Genomic DNA, 20,649 nt, shown 5'->3' on the forward strand with positions numbered 1-20,649 from the left:
GCTCACTCCACTGAAACCGCCCTCACTAAAATAACTAATGACCTCCATGCTGCCAAAGACAGACGTCATTACACTCTGCTCATACTACTCGACCTCTCTGCAGCATTTGATACTGTGGACCAGCTTCTTCTCCTTCACATTCTCCATACTCTTGGCATTCGTAACAAAGCTCTATCCTGGATATCCTCTTACCTCTCCCATCGTACTTTCAGCATCTCTTCTGCTAACACCTCCTCCTCTATCGACCTCTCTGTGGGGGTACTCCAGTCCTCTGTCCTAGGACCACTCCCCTTTTCTCTGTACACACTCTCTATAGGTGACCTAATCATATCTCTTGGGTTCAAATATCACCTGAAGAAACACAAATTTTCTTTCCATCCCCTGACATTATAGCTGCTGTACAGACCAAAGTCTCTAAATGTCTCTCTGCAAAATTATCCTGGATGGCCCTCCGCCGCCTTAAACTTAGGGCTAAGGTCCCGTTGCACACGTCCGCACGGCTGGCTAGCTTGCCGGCGGCGCGTGCAACTCGCTGTACCGCGATCTGCGGTCTACAGGATACTTTTCTCGGAGCGGGGGGGCGTGGCCAAACGGGTCGGGGGGGGCGCGGCCATGACGTGAGGGGGCGCGGCCATGACGTGAGGGGCCGGAGCGGGAGGTGGGCGGGAGTGGGAGGATTGACAGGGAGGGGGGGGCGTGGCTTGAGCGGAGGGACCCGCTACTCTTCCCCCCCCCTCCCTCCACGGGCTGCAGGTAAGTAAAAAAAACACACACACGCAGGCACTCATACATACATACACACACACACACACACACACACACACACACAGACAGAGACAGGCACGCACGCAGACAGGCACACACATACACACACACAGACACACATACACACACACATACACACACACACACATACACACACACACACAGGCAGGCACTCACGCACTCAGACACACACACAGACAGGCACTCACGCTGCTTTCACTCCACACTCCTCCCCGCTCCCCGAAGCCTCTCCTCCTCCCGCAGCCTCCCCTCCCCCTTGGCTCACAGCCACACCACGTGACGCGTCAACGCTAAGAAACACCATTCTGTGGTGTCTCCTAGCGGCTGACGCGCCACAGCGTGTGATCAGCTGTGCAGCCAGTGGGGACCGGGACCGGCTCGCAAGGATTCCCCTGCTGGTGGGGAACTCGCTACATTGCCGCCCGCGCCAACGAGCGCAGCGGGTCCCAGGCCTAACATGGCAAAAACAAAGCTCCTTATACTTCCTCCCAAACTTGGCCCCACTACCTCCTTCCACATTACTGTTGGAAGATTAGTCATACACCCAGTAGCGAAAGCACGAGGCCTAGGGTTCACACTCGACTCCTATCTCTCTTTCTCCTTTCACATTCAAAACGTATCTAAAACCTCTCGCTTTTTACTCTGCAATATCACAAAGATACGCCCTCTCCTCTGTTGCTTGACTGCAAAAACTCTGACACATGCCCTCATTCTCTCCCGTCTCGATTACTGTAACGTCCTGCAGTCTGGCCTTCCTGGCTCTCACCTGTCTCCCCAAAAATCTATTCTAAATGCTCCTGCCAGAATCACTCTGCTCTTTCCTAAATCTGTCTCAGCACCGCCTCTGCTGAAATCCCTCTCCTGGCTTCCTATCAAATCCCGTATAACACATTCAATTCTCCTCCTCACTTTTAAAGCTTTACACTCTTCTGCCCCTCCTTATATCTTAGCCCTAATTTCTCGCTGTGCACCATCCGGACTCTTACGTTCCACTCAAGGATGTCTTCTCTCTACCCCCTTTGTATCTAAAGCCCTCTCCCACCTTAAACCTTTCTCACTGACTGCCCCACACCTCTGGAATGCCCTTCCCCTCAATATTCGACTAGCACCGTCTCTATCCACCTTTAAGCCCCACCTTAAAACACACCTGCTTAAGGAAGCATATGAGTAGCTCCGTGGCTAACACTATACACCTGATACATAAAGCTTGGCCCCTTGCAGACGTACTTACCAGTATGCCTTCCTACTGTATCTGTACGTTCTTCCTACCAATTAGATTGTAAGCTCTTCGGAGCAAAGACTCTTTTTCCTCAATGTTATTTTTATGTCTGAAGCACTTATTCCCATGATCTGTTATTTATATTATTTGTTATTTATATGATTGTCACATGTATTACTACTGTGAAGCGCTTTGTACATTAATGGCGCTGTATAAATAAAGATATACATTCAAACATACATACATACACACACGAGGAATTCAGTTAATATAAATATAGAAGTGCGACTCGGCATGCATGCGCAAGAGCAGTAGCAATCCCACCAAAGTTTTGGAGTGGTGCGCAAAACTGCATATTCAAGGTGTGGTCTTATTAAGGATTTATAGATTGGCAAAATTATGCTTTCTTCCCTTTCATCTATACCGTGTTATATGCAAGATAATATCATACTTTCCTTAGCAGCTACTACCTGACATTGAGCACTATTGCTAAGCCTACTGTCTACAAGCACTACTAAATCCTTCTCCATTGAGGATTGACCTAACTTTGTCCCATTTAGTTTGTATGTAGTCTGTTTATTCTTGCTTCCCAAATGCATAACATTACATTTATCTGTATGAAATCTCATCTGCTATTTAAGTACGCACATTTCAAGTTTATTCAAGTCCTTCAGTAGAGAAAGTACATCCGGCTCTGATTTTACTACTTTACATAATTTAGTGTGATCAGCAAAGATCGAGATTTAGCTCTAAATATGAGGAATTGGTAAAGGCAATGTGTAAAAAAAAAAAACAACGACGACGATGACAGCTGATTTACGGAAGATATACACCTATAAATAGTAATTTAATGACATATAATCTAGTGACTAAAGTCAAGTAATGTCAGTTTAATCTACTGTTTGCAATGACGATCAGTTCATGTGTGCTAATATATTTATAGACTTCCATTGTGCAAGACAGATCCAAGCAAGTTATAGATTTCCATGTCTACAGTACTTTATTGTTCTTCTGAAACAAAGAGCTCACGCTTAGAGATGGATTGTTCCATTAGATATTTGCTGTGTTCTTGACAGCTTGTAGTCAGCATGATGCATACAAGACTTCAATATGGATCTGTGTCTATTAAATAGGTTAGTTATTGCAACAGCTACGATGGAGGGTATATTGCTGATAGAGTTTACATTGACTGATCAACAAAATTATTATGTCACAAAAATAATTCTTCTAGTAGTATTTGATCTTAATGATAAGCAGTTCCAGGTTGCAAACTGAGGCTAAAAGTGTGCCATACTGCATTCAGAGTGCTGTCCCCAACTCAATCTTTTTCCAATCCATAACTGCAGAGTAGCGACAATAAAAAGCATTCATTAAAGACTTAAAACATCAACAGCAGCAAATGAATTATTAATGATTTCTCGGAATCTGATGCCATCCTGTTGTGCTGGGGGTATTTGTTATATCAATATTGCTGATGAGCAAAAACATGAATCGTATGTTCTCGGCTTCTTCTATTTGTATGTAATCTGACTAGTGCTGAGAAATTTTTATGTGGCAATAGGCAGATGTTGCTCTTTACTTTTGGGAAAATAATAAAAATGAAAGTCAGTTTTAATTCTTATTTTCTTTGCACAAGTAAATGTATTACTGTTTTGTTTTTTTTAAACCAAAGGAAAAAAGCTTTTTGGACACAACTCAAAGCACTCCATTAAATGAAAATAAAAGAATACAGTAGTATATTTTGTACTGGGTGACTTTGCCATAACAAGTGGAACTGGATCAGTATTTTTGGAAGAATGATGACCACGTTCTTATGGTTTTAGCTCCACACCCACCTACTCCCAGGTGATCTGCTAATGGCAAGGTGAAAGAAATATGTAAGTTTCTAAGTCAGAGAGTCTACCTCCATTAAAATGAAATAGAGAGCAAGGAGGAATTCAGCGCAATGGACATGGTAAAAAAGTTTATTAGGGCTTGCCTGATCTGGAGTCACCTTGGCATGGTGGGCAAACCTTTCATACTTTAGCCAAGTTATGTCACTAAGACACTCCATTGGATAAGTTGACCACCCACCTCAAGAAATGCAGCGCAGGGGAAAGTTATAATATTAACCTTTGCTACTTCTTGGCTGGGCCACTTGCGCAGAGGGATAATCTTATTTGAGATTAGCTCTTAAAAAATAAAATTGTTCCAGAAAATTGCTTATTTTAGGGAAATAGTATGTAGCCATGGCTGGCTCTGGCTACCCGTCTGCCCTCCCTGACGTGTAAGTCCTGGTAGGTGCAGGCAGTGTTAGGCCCATCCTGGGTATCAGGCAGATCTCCCATAGGGTGGGGGAAGCAGCGCTACAAATATAAAAGCATATACATATAATTAGGACTGCCAGACATCCCATATATACAGGATTCTCCCTTATTTCACTGACTTGTCCCATTGTCCCGGAAAGGTTTGTCGGGTTGCAAAATTGTCCCATATTTTAGTGCCTTGATGTGAAATGCCTGAACTTTAAAATGACTTTCATGAAATCAGTCATAACGATGTCATAGATTTGTGGTCGCCTTACTAAATTATTAAAATAATAACGTTAGGGCACTGCCTGGTCATCTCATAATACCATAACACCCACCCCTATAGGCGTTACGTTTTCACCCACCGCTACTTGTTAGTGCAATGCACATCTTTCCCCACCCGGTCAAGAGCAGAGATGATACAAACCAAAGAATATAGCGGCCAAGCGAGAGATACCATTCAGCTCGAGGCATTTGCAAAGCATTCATCCCTCATTATGACATCGCACTTTCATTCTGGATTCCGGTGCCCCGTATTATAAAAACTTAAACATGGCAACCCTACATATAATAATGGAAGCATTAATAAGCCTTATATCCTTGACAAGGTGGCAATGGAAAAGTGTAATTAGCGAAAGAAAAATGGTGAATTCATTTTTTTTATATAATACACATTTTACCACAATACATGTTAAATATTTGTATAAAATTAAGCTGTTCGCTGCTTTTAACGTAAGTCATTAATGATTTGCTTATTTGTACTACAACAACAAGATTGGTATGAGAGCCAATCATAGCGCAATATTGCTAATAGCCAATCCACTGTTTATCTGTTCTATGTTTTACAGGAACTGCTTGAAACTCAGAGGTGCAAGCCCCCCCAAATTGAGTATGACAGTAGAGTTTAACAAAAATAGGTAGATACAATGGTGTAAATCAGTAAAAACAGAGTTCCTTTAATAACAAACCTTGACATTTATCAATGGAAATCTGTAAATACTGGAAACGCCAAACACTAGTTGTACCTCAATGAGGATGGAGCGGCTATGCAACGGGATGACCAAACATAAGGAGTTTTTAAACTAGGAAACAAGCAAAAAATATACTGCACTTGATAAGAATCGGGCTGTGGGTCAGGAAAAGGAAAGCTCAGCTTGTAGTGAGATATTAAGTGCTTGTAATGTCAGCAACGGAGCAGATTCCAACTTGCGCAGCTTGGTCCTGGTTAGGCTGCGGCCATGGTGATGGCGACGGCGCGCCAGAGGGCACGCGCGGCGCGATCACATAGATGTGCCTCTATGATGCTGTCTATAGAGCGCGCCAACGCACGGGAGCAGAGGCGCCGGTGCTCGCGATGCCAGAGAAAACAGAAAAATCTGTTTTCATGTGTGGTGGTCGGGCGGCAGCCCTGTCACGTGAGCGGTTTCGCCCAATGAGGGCGAACCAGTTCCGTGATGTCACAGCCAGGCCCCTGGACGCGCCTCCCCATCTCCTCTGCATGCAGGACACAGATCTCTCCTGCTGCAGGCGGCGGGGAGAAGCCGAGTGAATGCTTGCGCCCTCTCCAGCGTTCACCATGGCCTAAGGCTGTTAGATCTCGTGCGGCTGAGTGGTGAAGCCGCTTGTCCGTGACTGGGGATCCCGGGCTGTCCCTCCGGAACTGCGACACAAGGAGTGTGGACACATGACTGGTGACCATATTTTTCTCCGTGGAAGGTTTGAACAGCTTCCCGTGCAGCACTGACCATCGCAGACAGACTTGCTTGTTAGACAACAAGCGAGGGACTTTGATCCTCGCCAGAGCCTTGTTGGGATTCCGGTGATAACACTATAAAGAATTTTTTATCCTGTAAGGGCATTACTGTTTTATAATTGTTCATGTTTTTCTAGTAAAACTTTAATACGCTATTGTGTTCGCTATTGTGTTCGCTTGCTCATTTCTCTCTTTTTTTCCAAAGGAAAGCTATGCTTTTAATGTCAGCAACATTTTCAGGTCTAAAGCCCTGGGGGCTGGGGGGGAGGAGCTGTTAAATTAATAACATTTAAAACAATAACACAAAGTGTAGTCCAAAAAATGTGCGGTGCTCAGAAGCAGTGACAGACAACATTTTATTGAGACCTAATGATTCCAACATGAAGTACCTTTAAGTATCCATCATTTGGAGTGTGTGACCCGGTATGTAAACAGTAAAAAACTTGTCTGGGAAACCCCACAGTCCACTGTAGTAAGGGTTAACACATCCTAGTGTCCAGAAATATCAGCGTGTTGAATAGTCAATCATAAGTTTCTGAAGTCATCTGGGAAACTTGAGTTGTACTGTATAATATTCACCGGAGGACTCCCATGAAAATGCAGCGTCCAAACTCCATTCCCTTTGGTCCTGAGGTACTGTGTGTGCAATCCGCCTGAAGTGTGGAACTGGATGAGGATATGGAAAAAAGCAGAGCACTACCAAACAAAGTTAGTTTTGGAAACAATGGAGAGATGCGTTCCCATAGGATATAAAAAATTAATTTAATGGATCATAACATTGGGATTTGGGTCCCTTTCAACAACAGCCATAGGGCAATATACAGTACATATAGAAACAGTCCCAGTCATTTGAGAGTGTGGTGTATTGTTTCTTGGAGTGCCTTTGTCGCTTTGGACACTATCCTTAAACATGAATAAGTGACATGATTTTTTTTATGGTGTCTATAAGATTGTTTCAAAATTGTTATTAAATGGTTTATTCCCATGTTTCCTCTGTTTTTTCATAGGAGAGCATACATGTCCAAATTGCATATTACCATAATTATTATGATTTTATTTTATTAATCATCAATATAGCTAAATTATCTATTTGGTGTTAGTATCTGTGATTATTATTATTATTTTTATGTATTTTTTTTATTCCTCTCTGCAGTGTATACATATTTTTATAACTCTAGTGTTATTGTGGGGGCATTTCCTTGTTTAATTAACCCCAGGAGGAATATACAAAACATGTAGCAATTTACAAAATAAATGGGCATAAATTAGGAAAATCCTCGATGAGAAGGATTTAGGAGCGCTTGTAGACAGCGGATTAGCAATAGTGCTCAATCTCATGCAGTAGCAGCAATGGCAAACAAGATCTTATCTTGCATTAAACGGATGTAGCCAGGTCCCCTGTGCCCCGCGACACCCCCCCCCCCCTTGTTACCTCCGCTGCCGGGGGTCACTCGACAGACCCGCCGGCACTTCTGGAGGGTGGGGGTCACGCAGGAAGCGCTTTGGCGCTCCGGAGGTTCCTGGCGGCTCTCGGAGCAGGGCACCGCCATCTTAGGTTGCGCACGCATGCGCAGTAGGGTTTTCAGTGCGGTGGCCACTCGGGAGGCATTGCGCATGCGCAGTGATAGCGCTCGCACACTAGCCTACCAGGAGAGGGCTCTAAGCAGGGACCACGAGCCTTAGGGGACCCCACGTGACGCCAGGGACGCCAATAGGGCTACAGGCGCTCCCTGCTTGCAGGGAATAGATACATTTCACGCGCTGGAGAAGCGAGTTAGTCAGGACCAGGAAGAGCTAGGGGAAGGAGGTGAGTGCAGGGGTCTGTGACCCACTGCATTAGGCCAGCAGCCCCCTAGGTCCCAGTTAGGTCCTGAGCCCCTCACAGCTTGTGGTGCTACAGGGACAGGCCCTAGGTTAGGGACCTTGCCACATTAGTACCAGTGTTAGTTAGGGACACAGAGGATGCTGCGCTCCCCGAGAAGAGGCTTGGGCTCAAGCCTAAGCCCTAAAGAGACAAAGACTATCTCCAGGGTGGGATCGCCCCTGGCGGAACCTCGTGCGAGGAAGGGCCGGATCACAGACGGGATCACCAAGCGGCGGATCCTTTTCGAAGTTGCTTGCAGGCCCGAGTGCAGGAGCACTCGGCAGGTACCTTCATAAGTGCACCAACAATCACCTATATATATATATTCTCACATAGTGGCAGCGCTGACCACGGGACAAAGGGGTTAGACTGTGGACACGGTGTGGGGGTACACGGTGGTGGGTGCAAGGTACACTCCTCGTGGAGTGAATGACATTTGGGACTACGGTACATGGTGTGGAGTTACCCCCTAGGGGGAATAGTGTTACAAGTACGCAGTAGTGGTTACTGATAAGTGTGTTACATGTATGATTATCCTGCATATATATAAACTGGTTATATACATCTCAGTGTATGTTCTTATTGCATATGTGGGTCCTGTGTAGGCAACCTTCTACATTCCTAGAACCCTACACAGGTGGAGGCGCTGCAAACCAGATCGATCCGAAAGACTCACCCCAGGCTCCCAACAGGCAGAGGCTCAGGCCTCTTGTGAACCTACAGGTATACGCACCACACCTGGTAACACATAGGTTCCCCCTCACACACACTATATCTGTGCTTGGGGTAGGGGGAATACCGGTTACACGGGCAATGAATGGAAGGGAAGTAAACATAATTATGCCCCTTTACAAAGCATTAGTAAGACCACACCTTGAATATGGAGTCCTGTTTTGGGCACCACTCCTTAAAAAAGACATTCTGGAACTAGAGAGAATGCAAAGAGCCACCAAATTAATAAATGGGGATGGATAATCTAATTTATGAGGAGACACTAGCTAAATTAGATTTATTTACATTAGAAAAGAGGCGTCAAAGAGGGGATATGATAACTATATACAAATATATTCAGTGACAATACAAGGAGCTTTCAAAAGAACTATTCATCCCCCGGGCAGTACAAAGGACTCGGGGGCATCCCTTAAGGTTGGAGGAAAGGAAATTTCACCAGCAACAAAGGAAAGGGTTCTTTACAGTAAGGGCAGTTACAATGTGGAATTCATTACCCATGGAGACTGTGATGGCAGATACAATAGATTTGTTCAAAAAAAGGTTGGACATCTTGTTAGAAAGGAAAGGTATACAGGGATATACCAAATAACTATACATGGGAAGGATGTTGATCCAGGAAGTAATCTTCAACTGAGCCTCTGATTGAGCCACCTGTGAAGCTGGGACTGATTTAGCCACCTGTATGAAGCAGGGATATCCTGAAAACCTGACCTGTTGGGAGGGCTCGAGGACTGGAGTTGAGCACCACTGCCATACTCCTCACAAGTAGCAGCGCCCCTGATATTAATGCGTGTCAGCTCTGGAGTCTCCCGGCTTCAATTCGATGCATGGGGGAAAAAATTTCTAAATTCTACGTGCAAATCCCATCTCGCCATGCCAAGGGTGGCGAGATGAAATTGGCGAGTAGCTTGCTAGGTGGGAGCCTCGATGATCTCATCGGAGCTGCTAGAATAGGGTGATTTTCTCAAAAACGCGAGTTGGAGCTGTTTTTCAGCTCCCGCTCAGTGTGTTTGAGCCACAGCGCTACCGCTCGGGGAGATGCACTCCCCGTACGAGTTTGGCAGGTCATCGGAGCTTTTGGAATAGTAACATTCCCAAATCATACGGGAAGTGCTCAATAAGCTCCATGAGTTTGTTATCGAAGTTTATAGGCCCCTAAGATGGATGATTATCACATTGTTTCCTGGAGTTCACGGACAGTTATACAAATAGAATGGATTCATTGTACAGTACTTACTGCTTATAATAATATCAGAGTAAAGGCCGCACCAACGCTTCAGCAAACGGCACTTTGTTATAAAGCTGTTTTTAAAATAATAAAAAAAATGTAAAAAAAATGCAAAAACTGTCAACACTTTAATATTTATCCAAAATAGAAAGTTATTCAAGGATTTCAGATTTTAGTACGAATGAAAAAGAATTGTCCATCTATGTGTTATTGGGCTTTTAACCCCTGCCTAACGGTTACTAATTATCCCAAATGCACAAAGTATGCTTGTTTTTCTGTACAATTGTTTATATTTAGGTTATTTGTGTCTCATCCAAGTTACTGTTGGGTTACTGAGCCCTACAATTAAGCAGCTTTACAGCATAAACTGCAGACATGTAAACACAGCTGTTGTTTGTTCCATCACATGCCTTTCTTTCTAATGTGTTTTTAGGTAAAATAGAATGAAAACTGATGGTAATGTTGTTTTACTGAGAAAGCAGGATACATTAACCATTTCAGTACTGAAATTTAAGTTCTTTCCCCACGACCTAGCATGCGTTGTGAACTAATGAATTACAGCCGCTGTTTACTAAACTGTGCCATTCCACCAGATACATTTCTGGCTTTTTACAGCTCATCCAAGTGAACAGATTGAAACAGTTTTTTTTTTAATGGGTAGTGCAATTGGGTCATTTACTAGAACAATGTAGATGCTTTTTTGTTTTTAATTACATTTTAACGTAGCCCTAGTTTTCATGCAACAGAATTTAGCGCTACATCCTGATGCTGCCATGAAGCCGATTGCTAACCCTATTCAGGTCCAAAATGATCAATGAGTGCCACACCAGTACTGTTACTGCTGCTACAGAGATAACAGGGCCCTGAGCCGAGATCTCACTATGGAACACGCCACTGCCCTGACTCTTCCCTAATCAAGACCAGGAAACCAGCATGGTCCAGTTTTGCAACACATTTGCACCTGGGAATTTTAGATTATTATTATCGTTTATGTATAAAGCGCCAACATATTCTGCAGCGTGGTACAATAGGGGGACAGATTGACGTCAATTACATAAACAGGTCGACATAACAAATAAGAACAAACAAAAGAACAATTCCTGCGCTCCTACCAATTTGGGCTAAAATATACAAGTGACAGGTTTACATGTAGAACCTAAGTCCGTGTGACAAATGAGTCATTTGCTTGCATCTTTTGATCAAAATATGATTCAAGCATGCCAATCATGTTAAGGTTTAGCAGGTACCTACACTGAATATATAATTTCTTATTGTCCTGTGGACTAAACTTTGTGAAATATGTGAAAAGGCCCTGAAGGGGTTATACAAATGAAGCATACTGTATGCTTTTCTGATTTAGTACAATTAAAAGCTGGCCAAAGCCAGTGTCAGAGTTCCCTTATTATAAAGGTGAACTGTAGGTGCACAAATACCCTAGTGTGAAATATTAAAACTTACACATATCTCTTCTTTCTGTCAGCCTTAGACACTCACCTGCTCTTCAGTGGAGGGTGCTGTGTAGACTGACAATGAGATATATTATACCTTTATGCTAATTGGAGAATTGGTAGTGGATCAAGGACAAAGAAGCACAACAGATATAAAAAGGTAAACCGGACTTGCTCATGAGAGCATACACACAAGCGCACCGGAGGTTAATGAATGTCCACCAAAAATTACCAAATAGCACAACACCCAGCTCTAGACTAAACTGGTATGGTAAAAGTTTAATAAGTAAAGGTCTAGCAGACCTACACAATAAAATCAACAAGGTGTAAAATGATAACAATGCAACCGTTGCACTAACAAGACATTAACATAATGTGAAGAGATCTCCGTGGCTGACGTGGTCCGGACAGCTTGACGGCAAGCTAGCGGTTCCAGCTCGAGCCTCCATGGTGAGTGCCTGCCTCCCTCATAGTAGCTACAACCCTGTGACGAATCGGGGGACTCGCGCTTCCCAGCGTGTCCCCGTCACCTCTGTTTCCACTGCCTCTAGCCCTCCCTCTTCCCTGCGTCCTCGCTCTCTCCCTCGCGGCCGTTCCTCTGCGGCACGGTTGGCATGCCCTGACGCGCGTTCAGACCACCTGCGCGTCCGCTGCAATGTGCGCACACGTTCACGATCCCTGGTACCCCTCCGCGGCACCCGCGGCCCCTGGCGTGCCACTATCCCCCCAGCTTCCACATTACCTTGCTCCTCTGCCTCTCCGTCCCTCTCGCCCCCATTGCCAAGCGCCCCCACGGCGCTGCCTCCCCCACGTTCTGTGACGCGCGGTGCACGCGCATAATACCCTTACAGAGGGCGCGCGCACGCACACGCTCCAGTTATTTGCGTCTAGCTCCGCCCCCCGTGGCTTACAAGCCATATCCCTTAATTATTCCCCTGTCTCCTCCCCTGCTCTCTCAGACCTATCCCTGCAAACTCTCTCTCAACCCTCTGCTCCTCCCCTCTCTCTTATTGGTTCTCCTTCCTTTATAACCCCTCTGTCCTCTTACTCATTGCTCTGCATAGCTTTCCTGTGACTCCTGTGTGTGCAGTGTCTATGCCTAGCTCCCTTGTTTGTTTCAGCGCTGGTTCCTGTCCCTGCTTCTGTTTGGATTCCCCTGGCTTGAACCTACTGCTTTGGATTTGACTACTCTGCTTTCTCCTGCCCTTGAACCTTGGCTTACGGACTTCACTACGCTACCTTCTCCAACCCCTGAACATTGGCTTACGGACACCACTACGCTGCTCTCTCCAATCCTTGAACACTGGCACACGGACATTACTTTCCGATCTCTGGCACCTTTGCAAGTATACGTTAACCCTTTTCTTACCAGGCCCGGCAACGCATTACCAGACTCCGGGCATGCCTTCACTGCTGTGGGTGCGTGTTATACCCTTACCCACCTCAGTACTGGGGACTGGCCAGGTCTGCGGGCATACAGGCGTTACAAACCCCGAGTCACAAGCGGCTATCATTGTATAGCAATTGGGGTATCAGTGACCATTTGGTCCATGTTATTCAGTGTACAGTCAGTATAAATTGTGTACTTGTATTATGTTAATGTCTTGTTAGTACAACGATTGCATTGTTATCATTTTACACCTTGTTGATTTTATTGTGTAGGTCTGCTAGACCTTTACTTATTAAACTTTTACCATACCAGTTTAGTCTAGAGCTGGGTGTTGTGCTATTTGGTAATTCTTGGTGGACATTTATTAACCTCCGGTGCGCTTGTGTGTATCCTCTTTGTCGTTGTTTGCTGGGGCTTCCTTTGGGGAGCCCCGCTTTTAGGATCGTATTGGGGAGGCGCTCCAACACATCAAGCTGCAAGGGGAACAGCTACTAGAAGATCGTTTGTGACAGCTCGAGCGTAGACTTACTGCATTTATATTGCTCATGAGAGCTTACAATTGTGGGTGGAGTATGACTCACAATGGAGTTTGGTCCAGTCGCACCGATGATCCCGTCATGTTTGGGGTCTAGATGTTAGGGGGTGTTAGATAGCGTGGAGTTTGGTCCAGTTGCACCGCTGATCCCATGTTTGGGGTGTGGATGTTAGGGTGTGTAAGATAGCGTGGAGTTTGGTCCAAACACACAGCTGGTTCCAATCAGGTTGATGGGGGGGGGGGGGGGAAGTAAATGTTTGGGTTACGCCAGATAGACTTTCCTTCTAAAGGTGAGTTTCCAGGGAATTTTTAAAAGTCCAAAAGCTGGGAGAGAGTCTGATGGTGCATGGTAGGGTCCAGACTTAATCTGGAGAACACAGCACCATCCCATTTGCTGTGTGTTAAGCCTCTCTGGCACATATTGATGAACTTGGTTCGGAACTTTTGGGGAGCGCAGGTGTCACCATGAAATGAAAATAAAGACTTCATAGTGTAATCAATTTCCCACTTATTCTTATTCTACTGTAGGATGTCAGCCAAATGGAAACTCACCCTTTGCAGGGTGTATTAAAGCCTTTCCCACTATATGTGGTGTAGATGATAGAGATGAGGTATTTCTTCTGTCAGTGATTTAGTGTGCGTGGTCACTGGGTGATGTGTCCTCGATAGGAGAAATAACACAAATAGTGTAACTCTGTATTAAATCACATCTATATTGGTCACAGTATCACACGTACATAAATCACAGAAGTAATGGGCGCGTAATGATTAAAGAGGAGTGGCACGATCGTTTTTTCTCCTCTGTCCCAGTCTGCGTCTCTCCGTCCTGTTTGCCGGGCTCCCGGTGAGTGGTACGTCACTTCCGGTGCCTCCGGGATCAGGATTGTGCAGGAGGATGGGCTGCGCTTCACTTGGGGATTCCGGTCACGCCTACAGCAACAACTGTACGCGTTTCGCTTAACCAGCTTCATCAGGAGTCATAATTGACCTGTCTCATGCTAACTTATTTATAGCCCTTAGAAGTCCAGAGGGGTCTGGGAGCACAAATACATGTAATAGAGAAAATAATATACAAATTGTGCAATATGTCTTTAAATGCTGAAAGAAGTATTCATTCGCCCAGTAGAAATATACTCACAGATTTCTCTGTGTTTAGATGTATATAAAGGTTTCTTTAGGCTGCAGTGGTTGTGAGATGATCATATATAGGAAATGATCATTGCACAATTTTAAATGGGATTCATTTATGTGTTTTAATCATATAAGTTTGATATTGCATTTTATTCATTGATCCTGTTTATTTACTTATCAATTATTGTATAAATATGTATATTTCAAATATTTTAAATGTATGGATATGTTATTAAAGGTTAGTATGTTAGCAGTAGGCTTTTTAATCATATTGTATAAATAATCATGTCATTATTCATCGTTAAGATATAAACCAAATAGAAGCGTCCAATTCATTTCATCATCCAATTGGATACAAAATAGGGCTATAAATAAGTTAGCATGAGACAGGTCAATTATGACTCCTGACGAAGCTGATAAAGCGAAACGCGTACAGTTGTTGCTGTAGGCGTGACCGGAATCCCCAAGTGAAGCGCAGCCCATCCTCCTGCACAATCCTGATCCCGGAGACACCGGAAGTGACGCGGCCCACCACCGGATGTGACGTACCGCTCACCGGGAGCCCGGCAAACAGGACGGAGAGACGCAGACTGGGACAGAGGAGAAAAAACGATCGTGCCACTCCTCTTTAATCATTACGCGCCCATTACTTCTGTGATTTATGTACGTGTGATACTGTGACCAATATACTGTAGATGTGATTTAATACAGAGTTACACTTTTTGTGTTATTTCTCCTATCGAGGACACATCACCCAGTGATCACGCACACTAAATCACTGACAGAAGAAAACCTCATCTTTATTATCTACACCACATATATAGTGGGAAAGGCTTTAATACATCCTGCAAAGGGTGAGTTTCCATTTGGCTGACATCCTAGATTAAGAATAAGTGGGAATTGATTACACTATGTAGTCTTTATTTTCATTTCATGGTGACACCTGCGCTCCCCAAAAGTCCCAAACCAAGTGTACAGAAGAAGAAACAGAAACCTTTCTTCAAGAGGCCTGAGCAGCATTTTATCACTTTATCTTATCACTTAATATTGCGCTTATTCAGTTCTTTTTCACGAACACCTTTATATTATTATTATCACTTATTGCACATTGTTTATCCGTACTTTTATATTTAAGCACTATTGCACCACTCTAAAATAAGGAGCGCCGTAATACCACTATTTTGATTTTATCACATATTGACGAACCACTGGAATTACAAGCTGCCTATCCTCTTTTCAAGCCCAGGACCCTTCTGCTCTACATAGTGGTAGGTTCTCTGTTTGCGTCCCTTTTTATTTTACCATACTGATTGTCTGTATTGTGTCCTTTCTTCTGTACTGTACCTTTCCTATTAAAGTTTACTAGCTTGCTTGCCTGACTGATTGCAGTCCGTGTGCTCCGTGGCCACCCACCACGTTAGTTTAGCATATTTAATTTTTTATTAGTAACCCTTTATGCACTAATGGTGTTTCTGGGATCCCTGTGTCCTCAGCATTTGCAGAGGTCTCGGTGCCCCCAGAAATTGCACGCTGGTCTTTAAAGTGGGACTGACTCACAGTGTGAGTCTAGATTGCAGAGATGGGTGGGAGTTGGCCCTGTATTACAGCTGGAAGCCCTTGGGTGGGTTCCCCTCACAGCCTGGTAGGTCACAACCCTGCCTACTAGTGAGCCTATACTATGATCTTTTATTTGTGTATGCCTTGGGGATAGTGTGGGATTCCCTTGCATTCCATGGGATCTAGGCGCTATTCTGACTTATCCGAACAGATTGGGGGTCTAGAGCTATGCCCAATTCCATGGCAGACCTTCTTTTTACTAGATAAATTCATTATATTTCTGGGCAGACTGGGAAATGTGTTAATTAAAACAAAATGCTGATTGTCTGGTCCTTGTAAAGGTGCACACTACGTACCAACATAAAGAAGTGTAACCAGGGAAAGGGGTTTAGTAATGTGACATCTTTTGTACAGCTTCTTAAAATATTTGCATGTCACTACCCAGAATCCTTGGCTCCAGTGGAAGCACTGTTTGCGAAGAGATAATGCGGAAAGACAGGGTGCAGTCTGAGACATGCAAACGTACCCACAAGTGGTGTTTTTATTTACTGTAAAATATTATTAGAATTCAAGATATGTATACAGGTTTTCAAATGCATTCCCCAAAGAATAGTGTCAGAAAGCACAGTGCCGAGTACTTTAAATATACACATAGTAGAGGTCTATTCCCCAAGTCAATACTAGGTCTGGGTGACAGGAGAGACATTCTCATCCTCTGTTTCTTAGGGATTTATGCTCTAAAATGCGTAAGTGCCAATCTGGTAGTAACGAACAAAAACTCTCATTGAACGTGAGTTTCCATGCATCAGTGCCTGATTAGCACCAACACCCTATAGAGCATGAATCAATATAACCCACTAGAATCAGGCTAAAATATGGCATGTTTGGAGACAGTGCCAGTGTGGGGAGAGGGGGACCATTATTCTAGGAAGTGTGGTACGAAAACCCCTTTGACTTCATTGATTGGCGCATTTGCATTTTATAGAATAAAGGACCAGAGAGTGTCGGTGAGAGCAGCAAAAAATAAAAAGATTGCAGATATATACAGATACTTTAGTATGTTATCATTTTAATGCATACATTTCTATTTATTGCATGTCCATTGCTCAAAAATGTAATACAATTTTGCTCAGTGTAGCTTTTATTTTGTGTCTTCAGCACAACATAAAACTCTAAAAAGCAAATGATGGGACAAATTGATATAAGGCTCAATGGTTTTGCCTTACAGTAAGTTAGGGTCTTATCGTAAGCAAGACGAGTCTGAGACTACTGCAGGGGGGAGGCAATTTGAGTAATACCTTCAGGTGCGGCTGCCAGAGCAGCAATATACTATTCATAACTGAGAACATGAATTAGAAAGGATACTGATGGAAGAAAGGCTGCTTTTCCACAACACAATAAACTGAAGTTATAAGCCTTGGGCATAAGACTTTCTTCAATAAAAATGGTAACGGCACTCAATAAAAACCCTAAAACTCATTATTTTTGTTGTTTTCTGCTGTGGATGTGCACTTGTTTTGAAACAGTGTGAACATAACATTTTTAATTTCTTCAGTAGCAAATTTGAACGGTAACACTACAGTAACTACAAAATAATATATACCTTCCCATAGAACCGTGGCAAATCTAATCCAGAGGGAGCTCGTACACAGTGCTATAGGATTTTAGTGCACAGAGAGAACTTCTATCCGCTCTTTTTATATAAACAAAGCAACGTTTAAATAAACTGGATTGCTTTTTCATTGGACATAGGCAAAAAAAATAAATTAAATTCCTATCAATTTTATTATGAACCTGTTCAACATCACTCCCCCTCGCACACATTTCAGTGTGGTTGAGTTGATGCTTTTGTCATGAGTATTCTGCATTCATAACATGGTTTGGATTTAACCCTGTGACTGCCAGAGAGGCTTGCAACGCAGAGCACAGGGTTGCAGGTCTCTCTGGCAGCGGGAGGGTTAAGGTGGACACTCTTCCCCCGATGCTCTGGTCTTCAGCTCAGACCCTCAGCAGAGAGGCAGTCACACAGAGTCCTCCGCTCCACCTTAAGAAGAAGCGTCTCCGTCTTGAGAAAATGAAGGAGAGAATAATTTGGGTTATTAAGGCAGCAACGTGCAATGTTCTTTTTTTTCTTTCTGAACCGTGGGTATTAGGTTGTGCCTGATGGTCCTGCACGACCACCCTGCAATAACGCCTGCAACATCTGTAAGTGTTTATTATCATTGATGCTACCAGCGATGTCCCAGCCATTCAGACCGTAGCGTGGACTTCAAGGTCACCCCACGTTACAGTCTGAGTGGACTGAAGCCTAGGTATGTTATTTTTACTTTTATGTTTAACACACATTCCCAGCTAGCTCAAACTCCCACACCCACTTCATCATGAATATATATATATTTATGTCAAAAAAGAGTGCTACTGGGCGTGGCAAATGTATACAACAAAAGACAGGGGTGCCCAATGCTACATCCAATTGACAAAACAGAGTATATGGTAATAAGTATAACGTTTAAATACTTCAATAATAACAATAATTACTTGGTTATTTAGTTAAACCCTTTGGCCAAAGCGTCGTAAGCCTGCATACCAAACGTCAAGGTATAACCAAAAATGCAGGTCCTACACTACACTGTGAACCCTTCCCTTTACCTCAATATGAGGGAAAAGAACCATAGTAGCTCCTGTTCTTGCAGCAAAGTGAAAAGACCTCCCAAGTTAAGAAGGTTTTTGGTTATACCTTGACGTTGGGTATGCAGGCTTACGACGCTTTGGCCAAAGGGTTCAACTAAATAACCAAGTAATTATTATTATTATTATTGAAGTATTTAAACTTTATACTTATTACCATGTAGGTTTTGTCAGTTGGATGTAGCATTGGGCACCCCTGTCTTTTGTGGTATACTTTTATATTTATAAAGCTAGAACATATTAGAAAAAAATATATATCGTATTAAAAGCCAATAAAATGTGAAGTGCAGTAGAAGTCATCAAACTATGAAGTGGAAAGACACAGTTTCAAATACAATATTAACCCCTTTTTTTGCCACACGGGCCTGAATCTAAATGTAGAATTTTGCCGGCACAATTAGTACCTTCTCCCGTAAACTCATCATCTAATTTTGGCACCTGGGATTAAGGGAGATATTGCGGTATAATTCCCCGCTGTCTGCAGGTAATGTCAGTGCTCGCTCGCTTTATGCAGCCACAGAGAGAATTAGGGGCTAATTCAATAAAAACTGAAGGGACGTTTTCGGACGAACATTTCTATTGACGGGGATTTTCGGACAAACAGGGCCCAACTTGTCACTTCGGTCTTTTTTTTTTTTAATAAGCCCCATAAAGTCACGCTTGGCCTCAATTTGTAGTGAGTAGATCAAAATCTGTTATGTGTTATTTATATTATGTGTTATTAATAAGATTGTCACGTGTATTACTGCTGTGAAGCGCTATGTACATTAATGGGCTATATAAATAAAGACATACATACATACATACATACATACATACAAATGTTGTTTACTGTGTATTTTTGTCATATTGGATGTAGCATTGGGCTTCCCTGTCACTTGTTGTATTTATTTGCCACGCTCATTAGCTCTCCTTTTTGACACTTATATACATACATATTTTGTGGGGGCTCTGGGGTTCCCAAAAAGAGCTTGCTGGGGTTCTGTGTGTTTGTTAACTTAATTTCAGCTGTCTCAGCTGTTGGAGGTTAGTGGCTCCTCCTTCCCAGGTTTTAAGCCTGCCCCTCCCCAAGTCAGCAGGTTCCTTTCATTTTACTGGATATAGATCCAATGTTGGTCTTTCTCCCTCCTAATAGAGGTAAATGAGAATTTTAATCCTAATAGAGGTATATTAGTATTTTATCTGGTAGTGTTAGGACCTGTGAGCAGGGTCTGCCTTGTCGTGGCTCGCAAGCTTACAACGCTTTGGCCAAAGGGTTAAACTAAATGGCCCTTTTTCAAGAGAATATATAAGTATTTGCTGCGTATTTTTGTCATATTGGTTGTAGCATTGGGCTTCTCTATTGCTTGTTGTATACAAATGTTGTGTCCATTAAATGTTGTTGAATTCTGTTGTGTTGCTTTTAACACCTTTCTTGCCCGAAGGCACCATCATTGCATTGCAGGGAATGTAGGCCCCAGTACCAATAAGTGGCAACATTAACTATTGGGAGATATAGACACACACACACACAGATGTAGCCAACGTTATTGCAGCCTGTGCATGCTCCCACAGGTAAAATTACGTGATAGCTCTGCCCCCTTCTCACCGCACGACTGGTTCAAAACAATGGCCGCTCCTCCAGCTGGCGCATTGTGTATGACCTACACACACACACACACACACACGTACACACGTACACACACACACACACACATTCCTGATGCTTTGAAAAAGCGCTGAATGAATGCGAAACGGCTGTCAGCGTTATGTGGGACAACTAGCACTGATCCTGCAGGGCCTCCTCGTTGTAACTGTATATATATATTGGTGTTCGTGGGGTCTAATATATCGTCGTTGTAGAGGTGAAAGTCATTTACTACATTCTTTTGAGTAGTGAGGAAAAGGCGATTAAAATGTTCTATTTGAAAGGAAAAATTCTGTGTTTAGAAAGGAAGGTATTTTGATTTGACAAGTTCTGAAGATTAGGTGTTTTTATGAGTTTTTTCAATAGAAATATCCAGAAATTCCAAGTGTGTTTTTTATTTACA

At 43.4% G+C, this 20,649-nt stretch overlaps 1 protein-coding gene across 2 annotated transcripts in view; it reads right to left on the minus strand.

Moving 5' to 3' along the window:
* Positions 1-16,980: 16,980 nt before the first annotated feature.
* The window catches only part of LOC142466193 (NELL2-interacting cell ontogeny regulator 1-like), a 66,075-nt gene continuing 62,406 nt past the window's right edge, over positions 16,981-20,649 (minus strand). For both annotated transcript variants that reach the window (XM_075571068.1, XM_075571057.1), the window contains exon 4: positions 16,981-17,996. In XM_075571068.1, the coding sequence (XP_075427183.1) occupies positions 17,925-17,996 (72 nt within the window). In that variant the 3' untranslated portion in view covers positions 16,981-17,924. The remainder of the gene's footprint in view (positions 17,997-20,649) is intronic.

This window comes from Ascaphus truei, chromosome 1 (assembly GCF_040206685.1).
Source record: "Ascaphus truei isolate aAscTru1 chromosome 1, aAscTru1.hap1, whole genome shotgun sequence".
Classification (NCBI taxonomy): domain Eukaryota; kingdom Metazoa; phylum Chordata; class Amphibia; order Anura; family Ascaphidae; genus Ascaphus; species Ascaphus truei.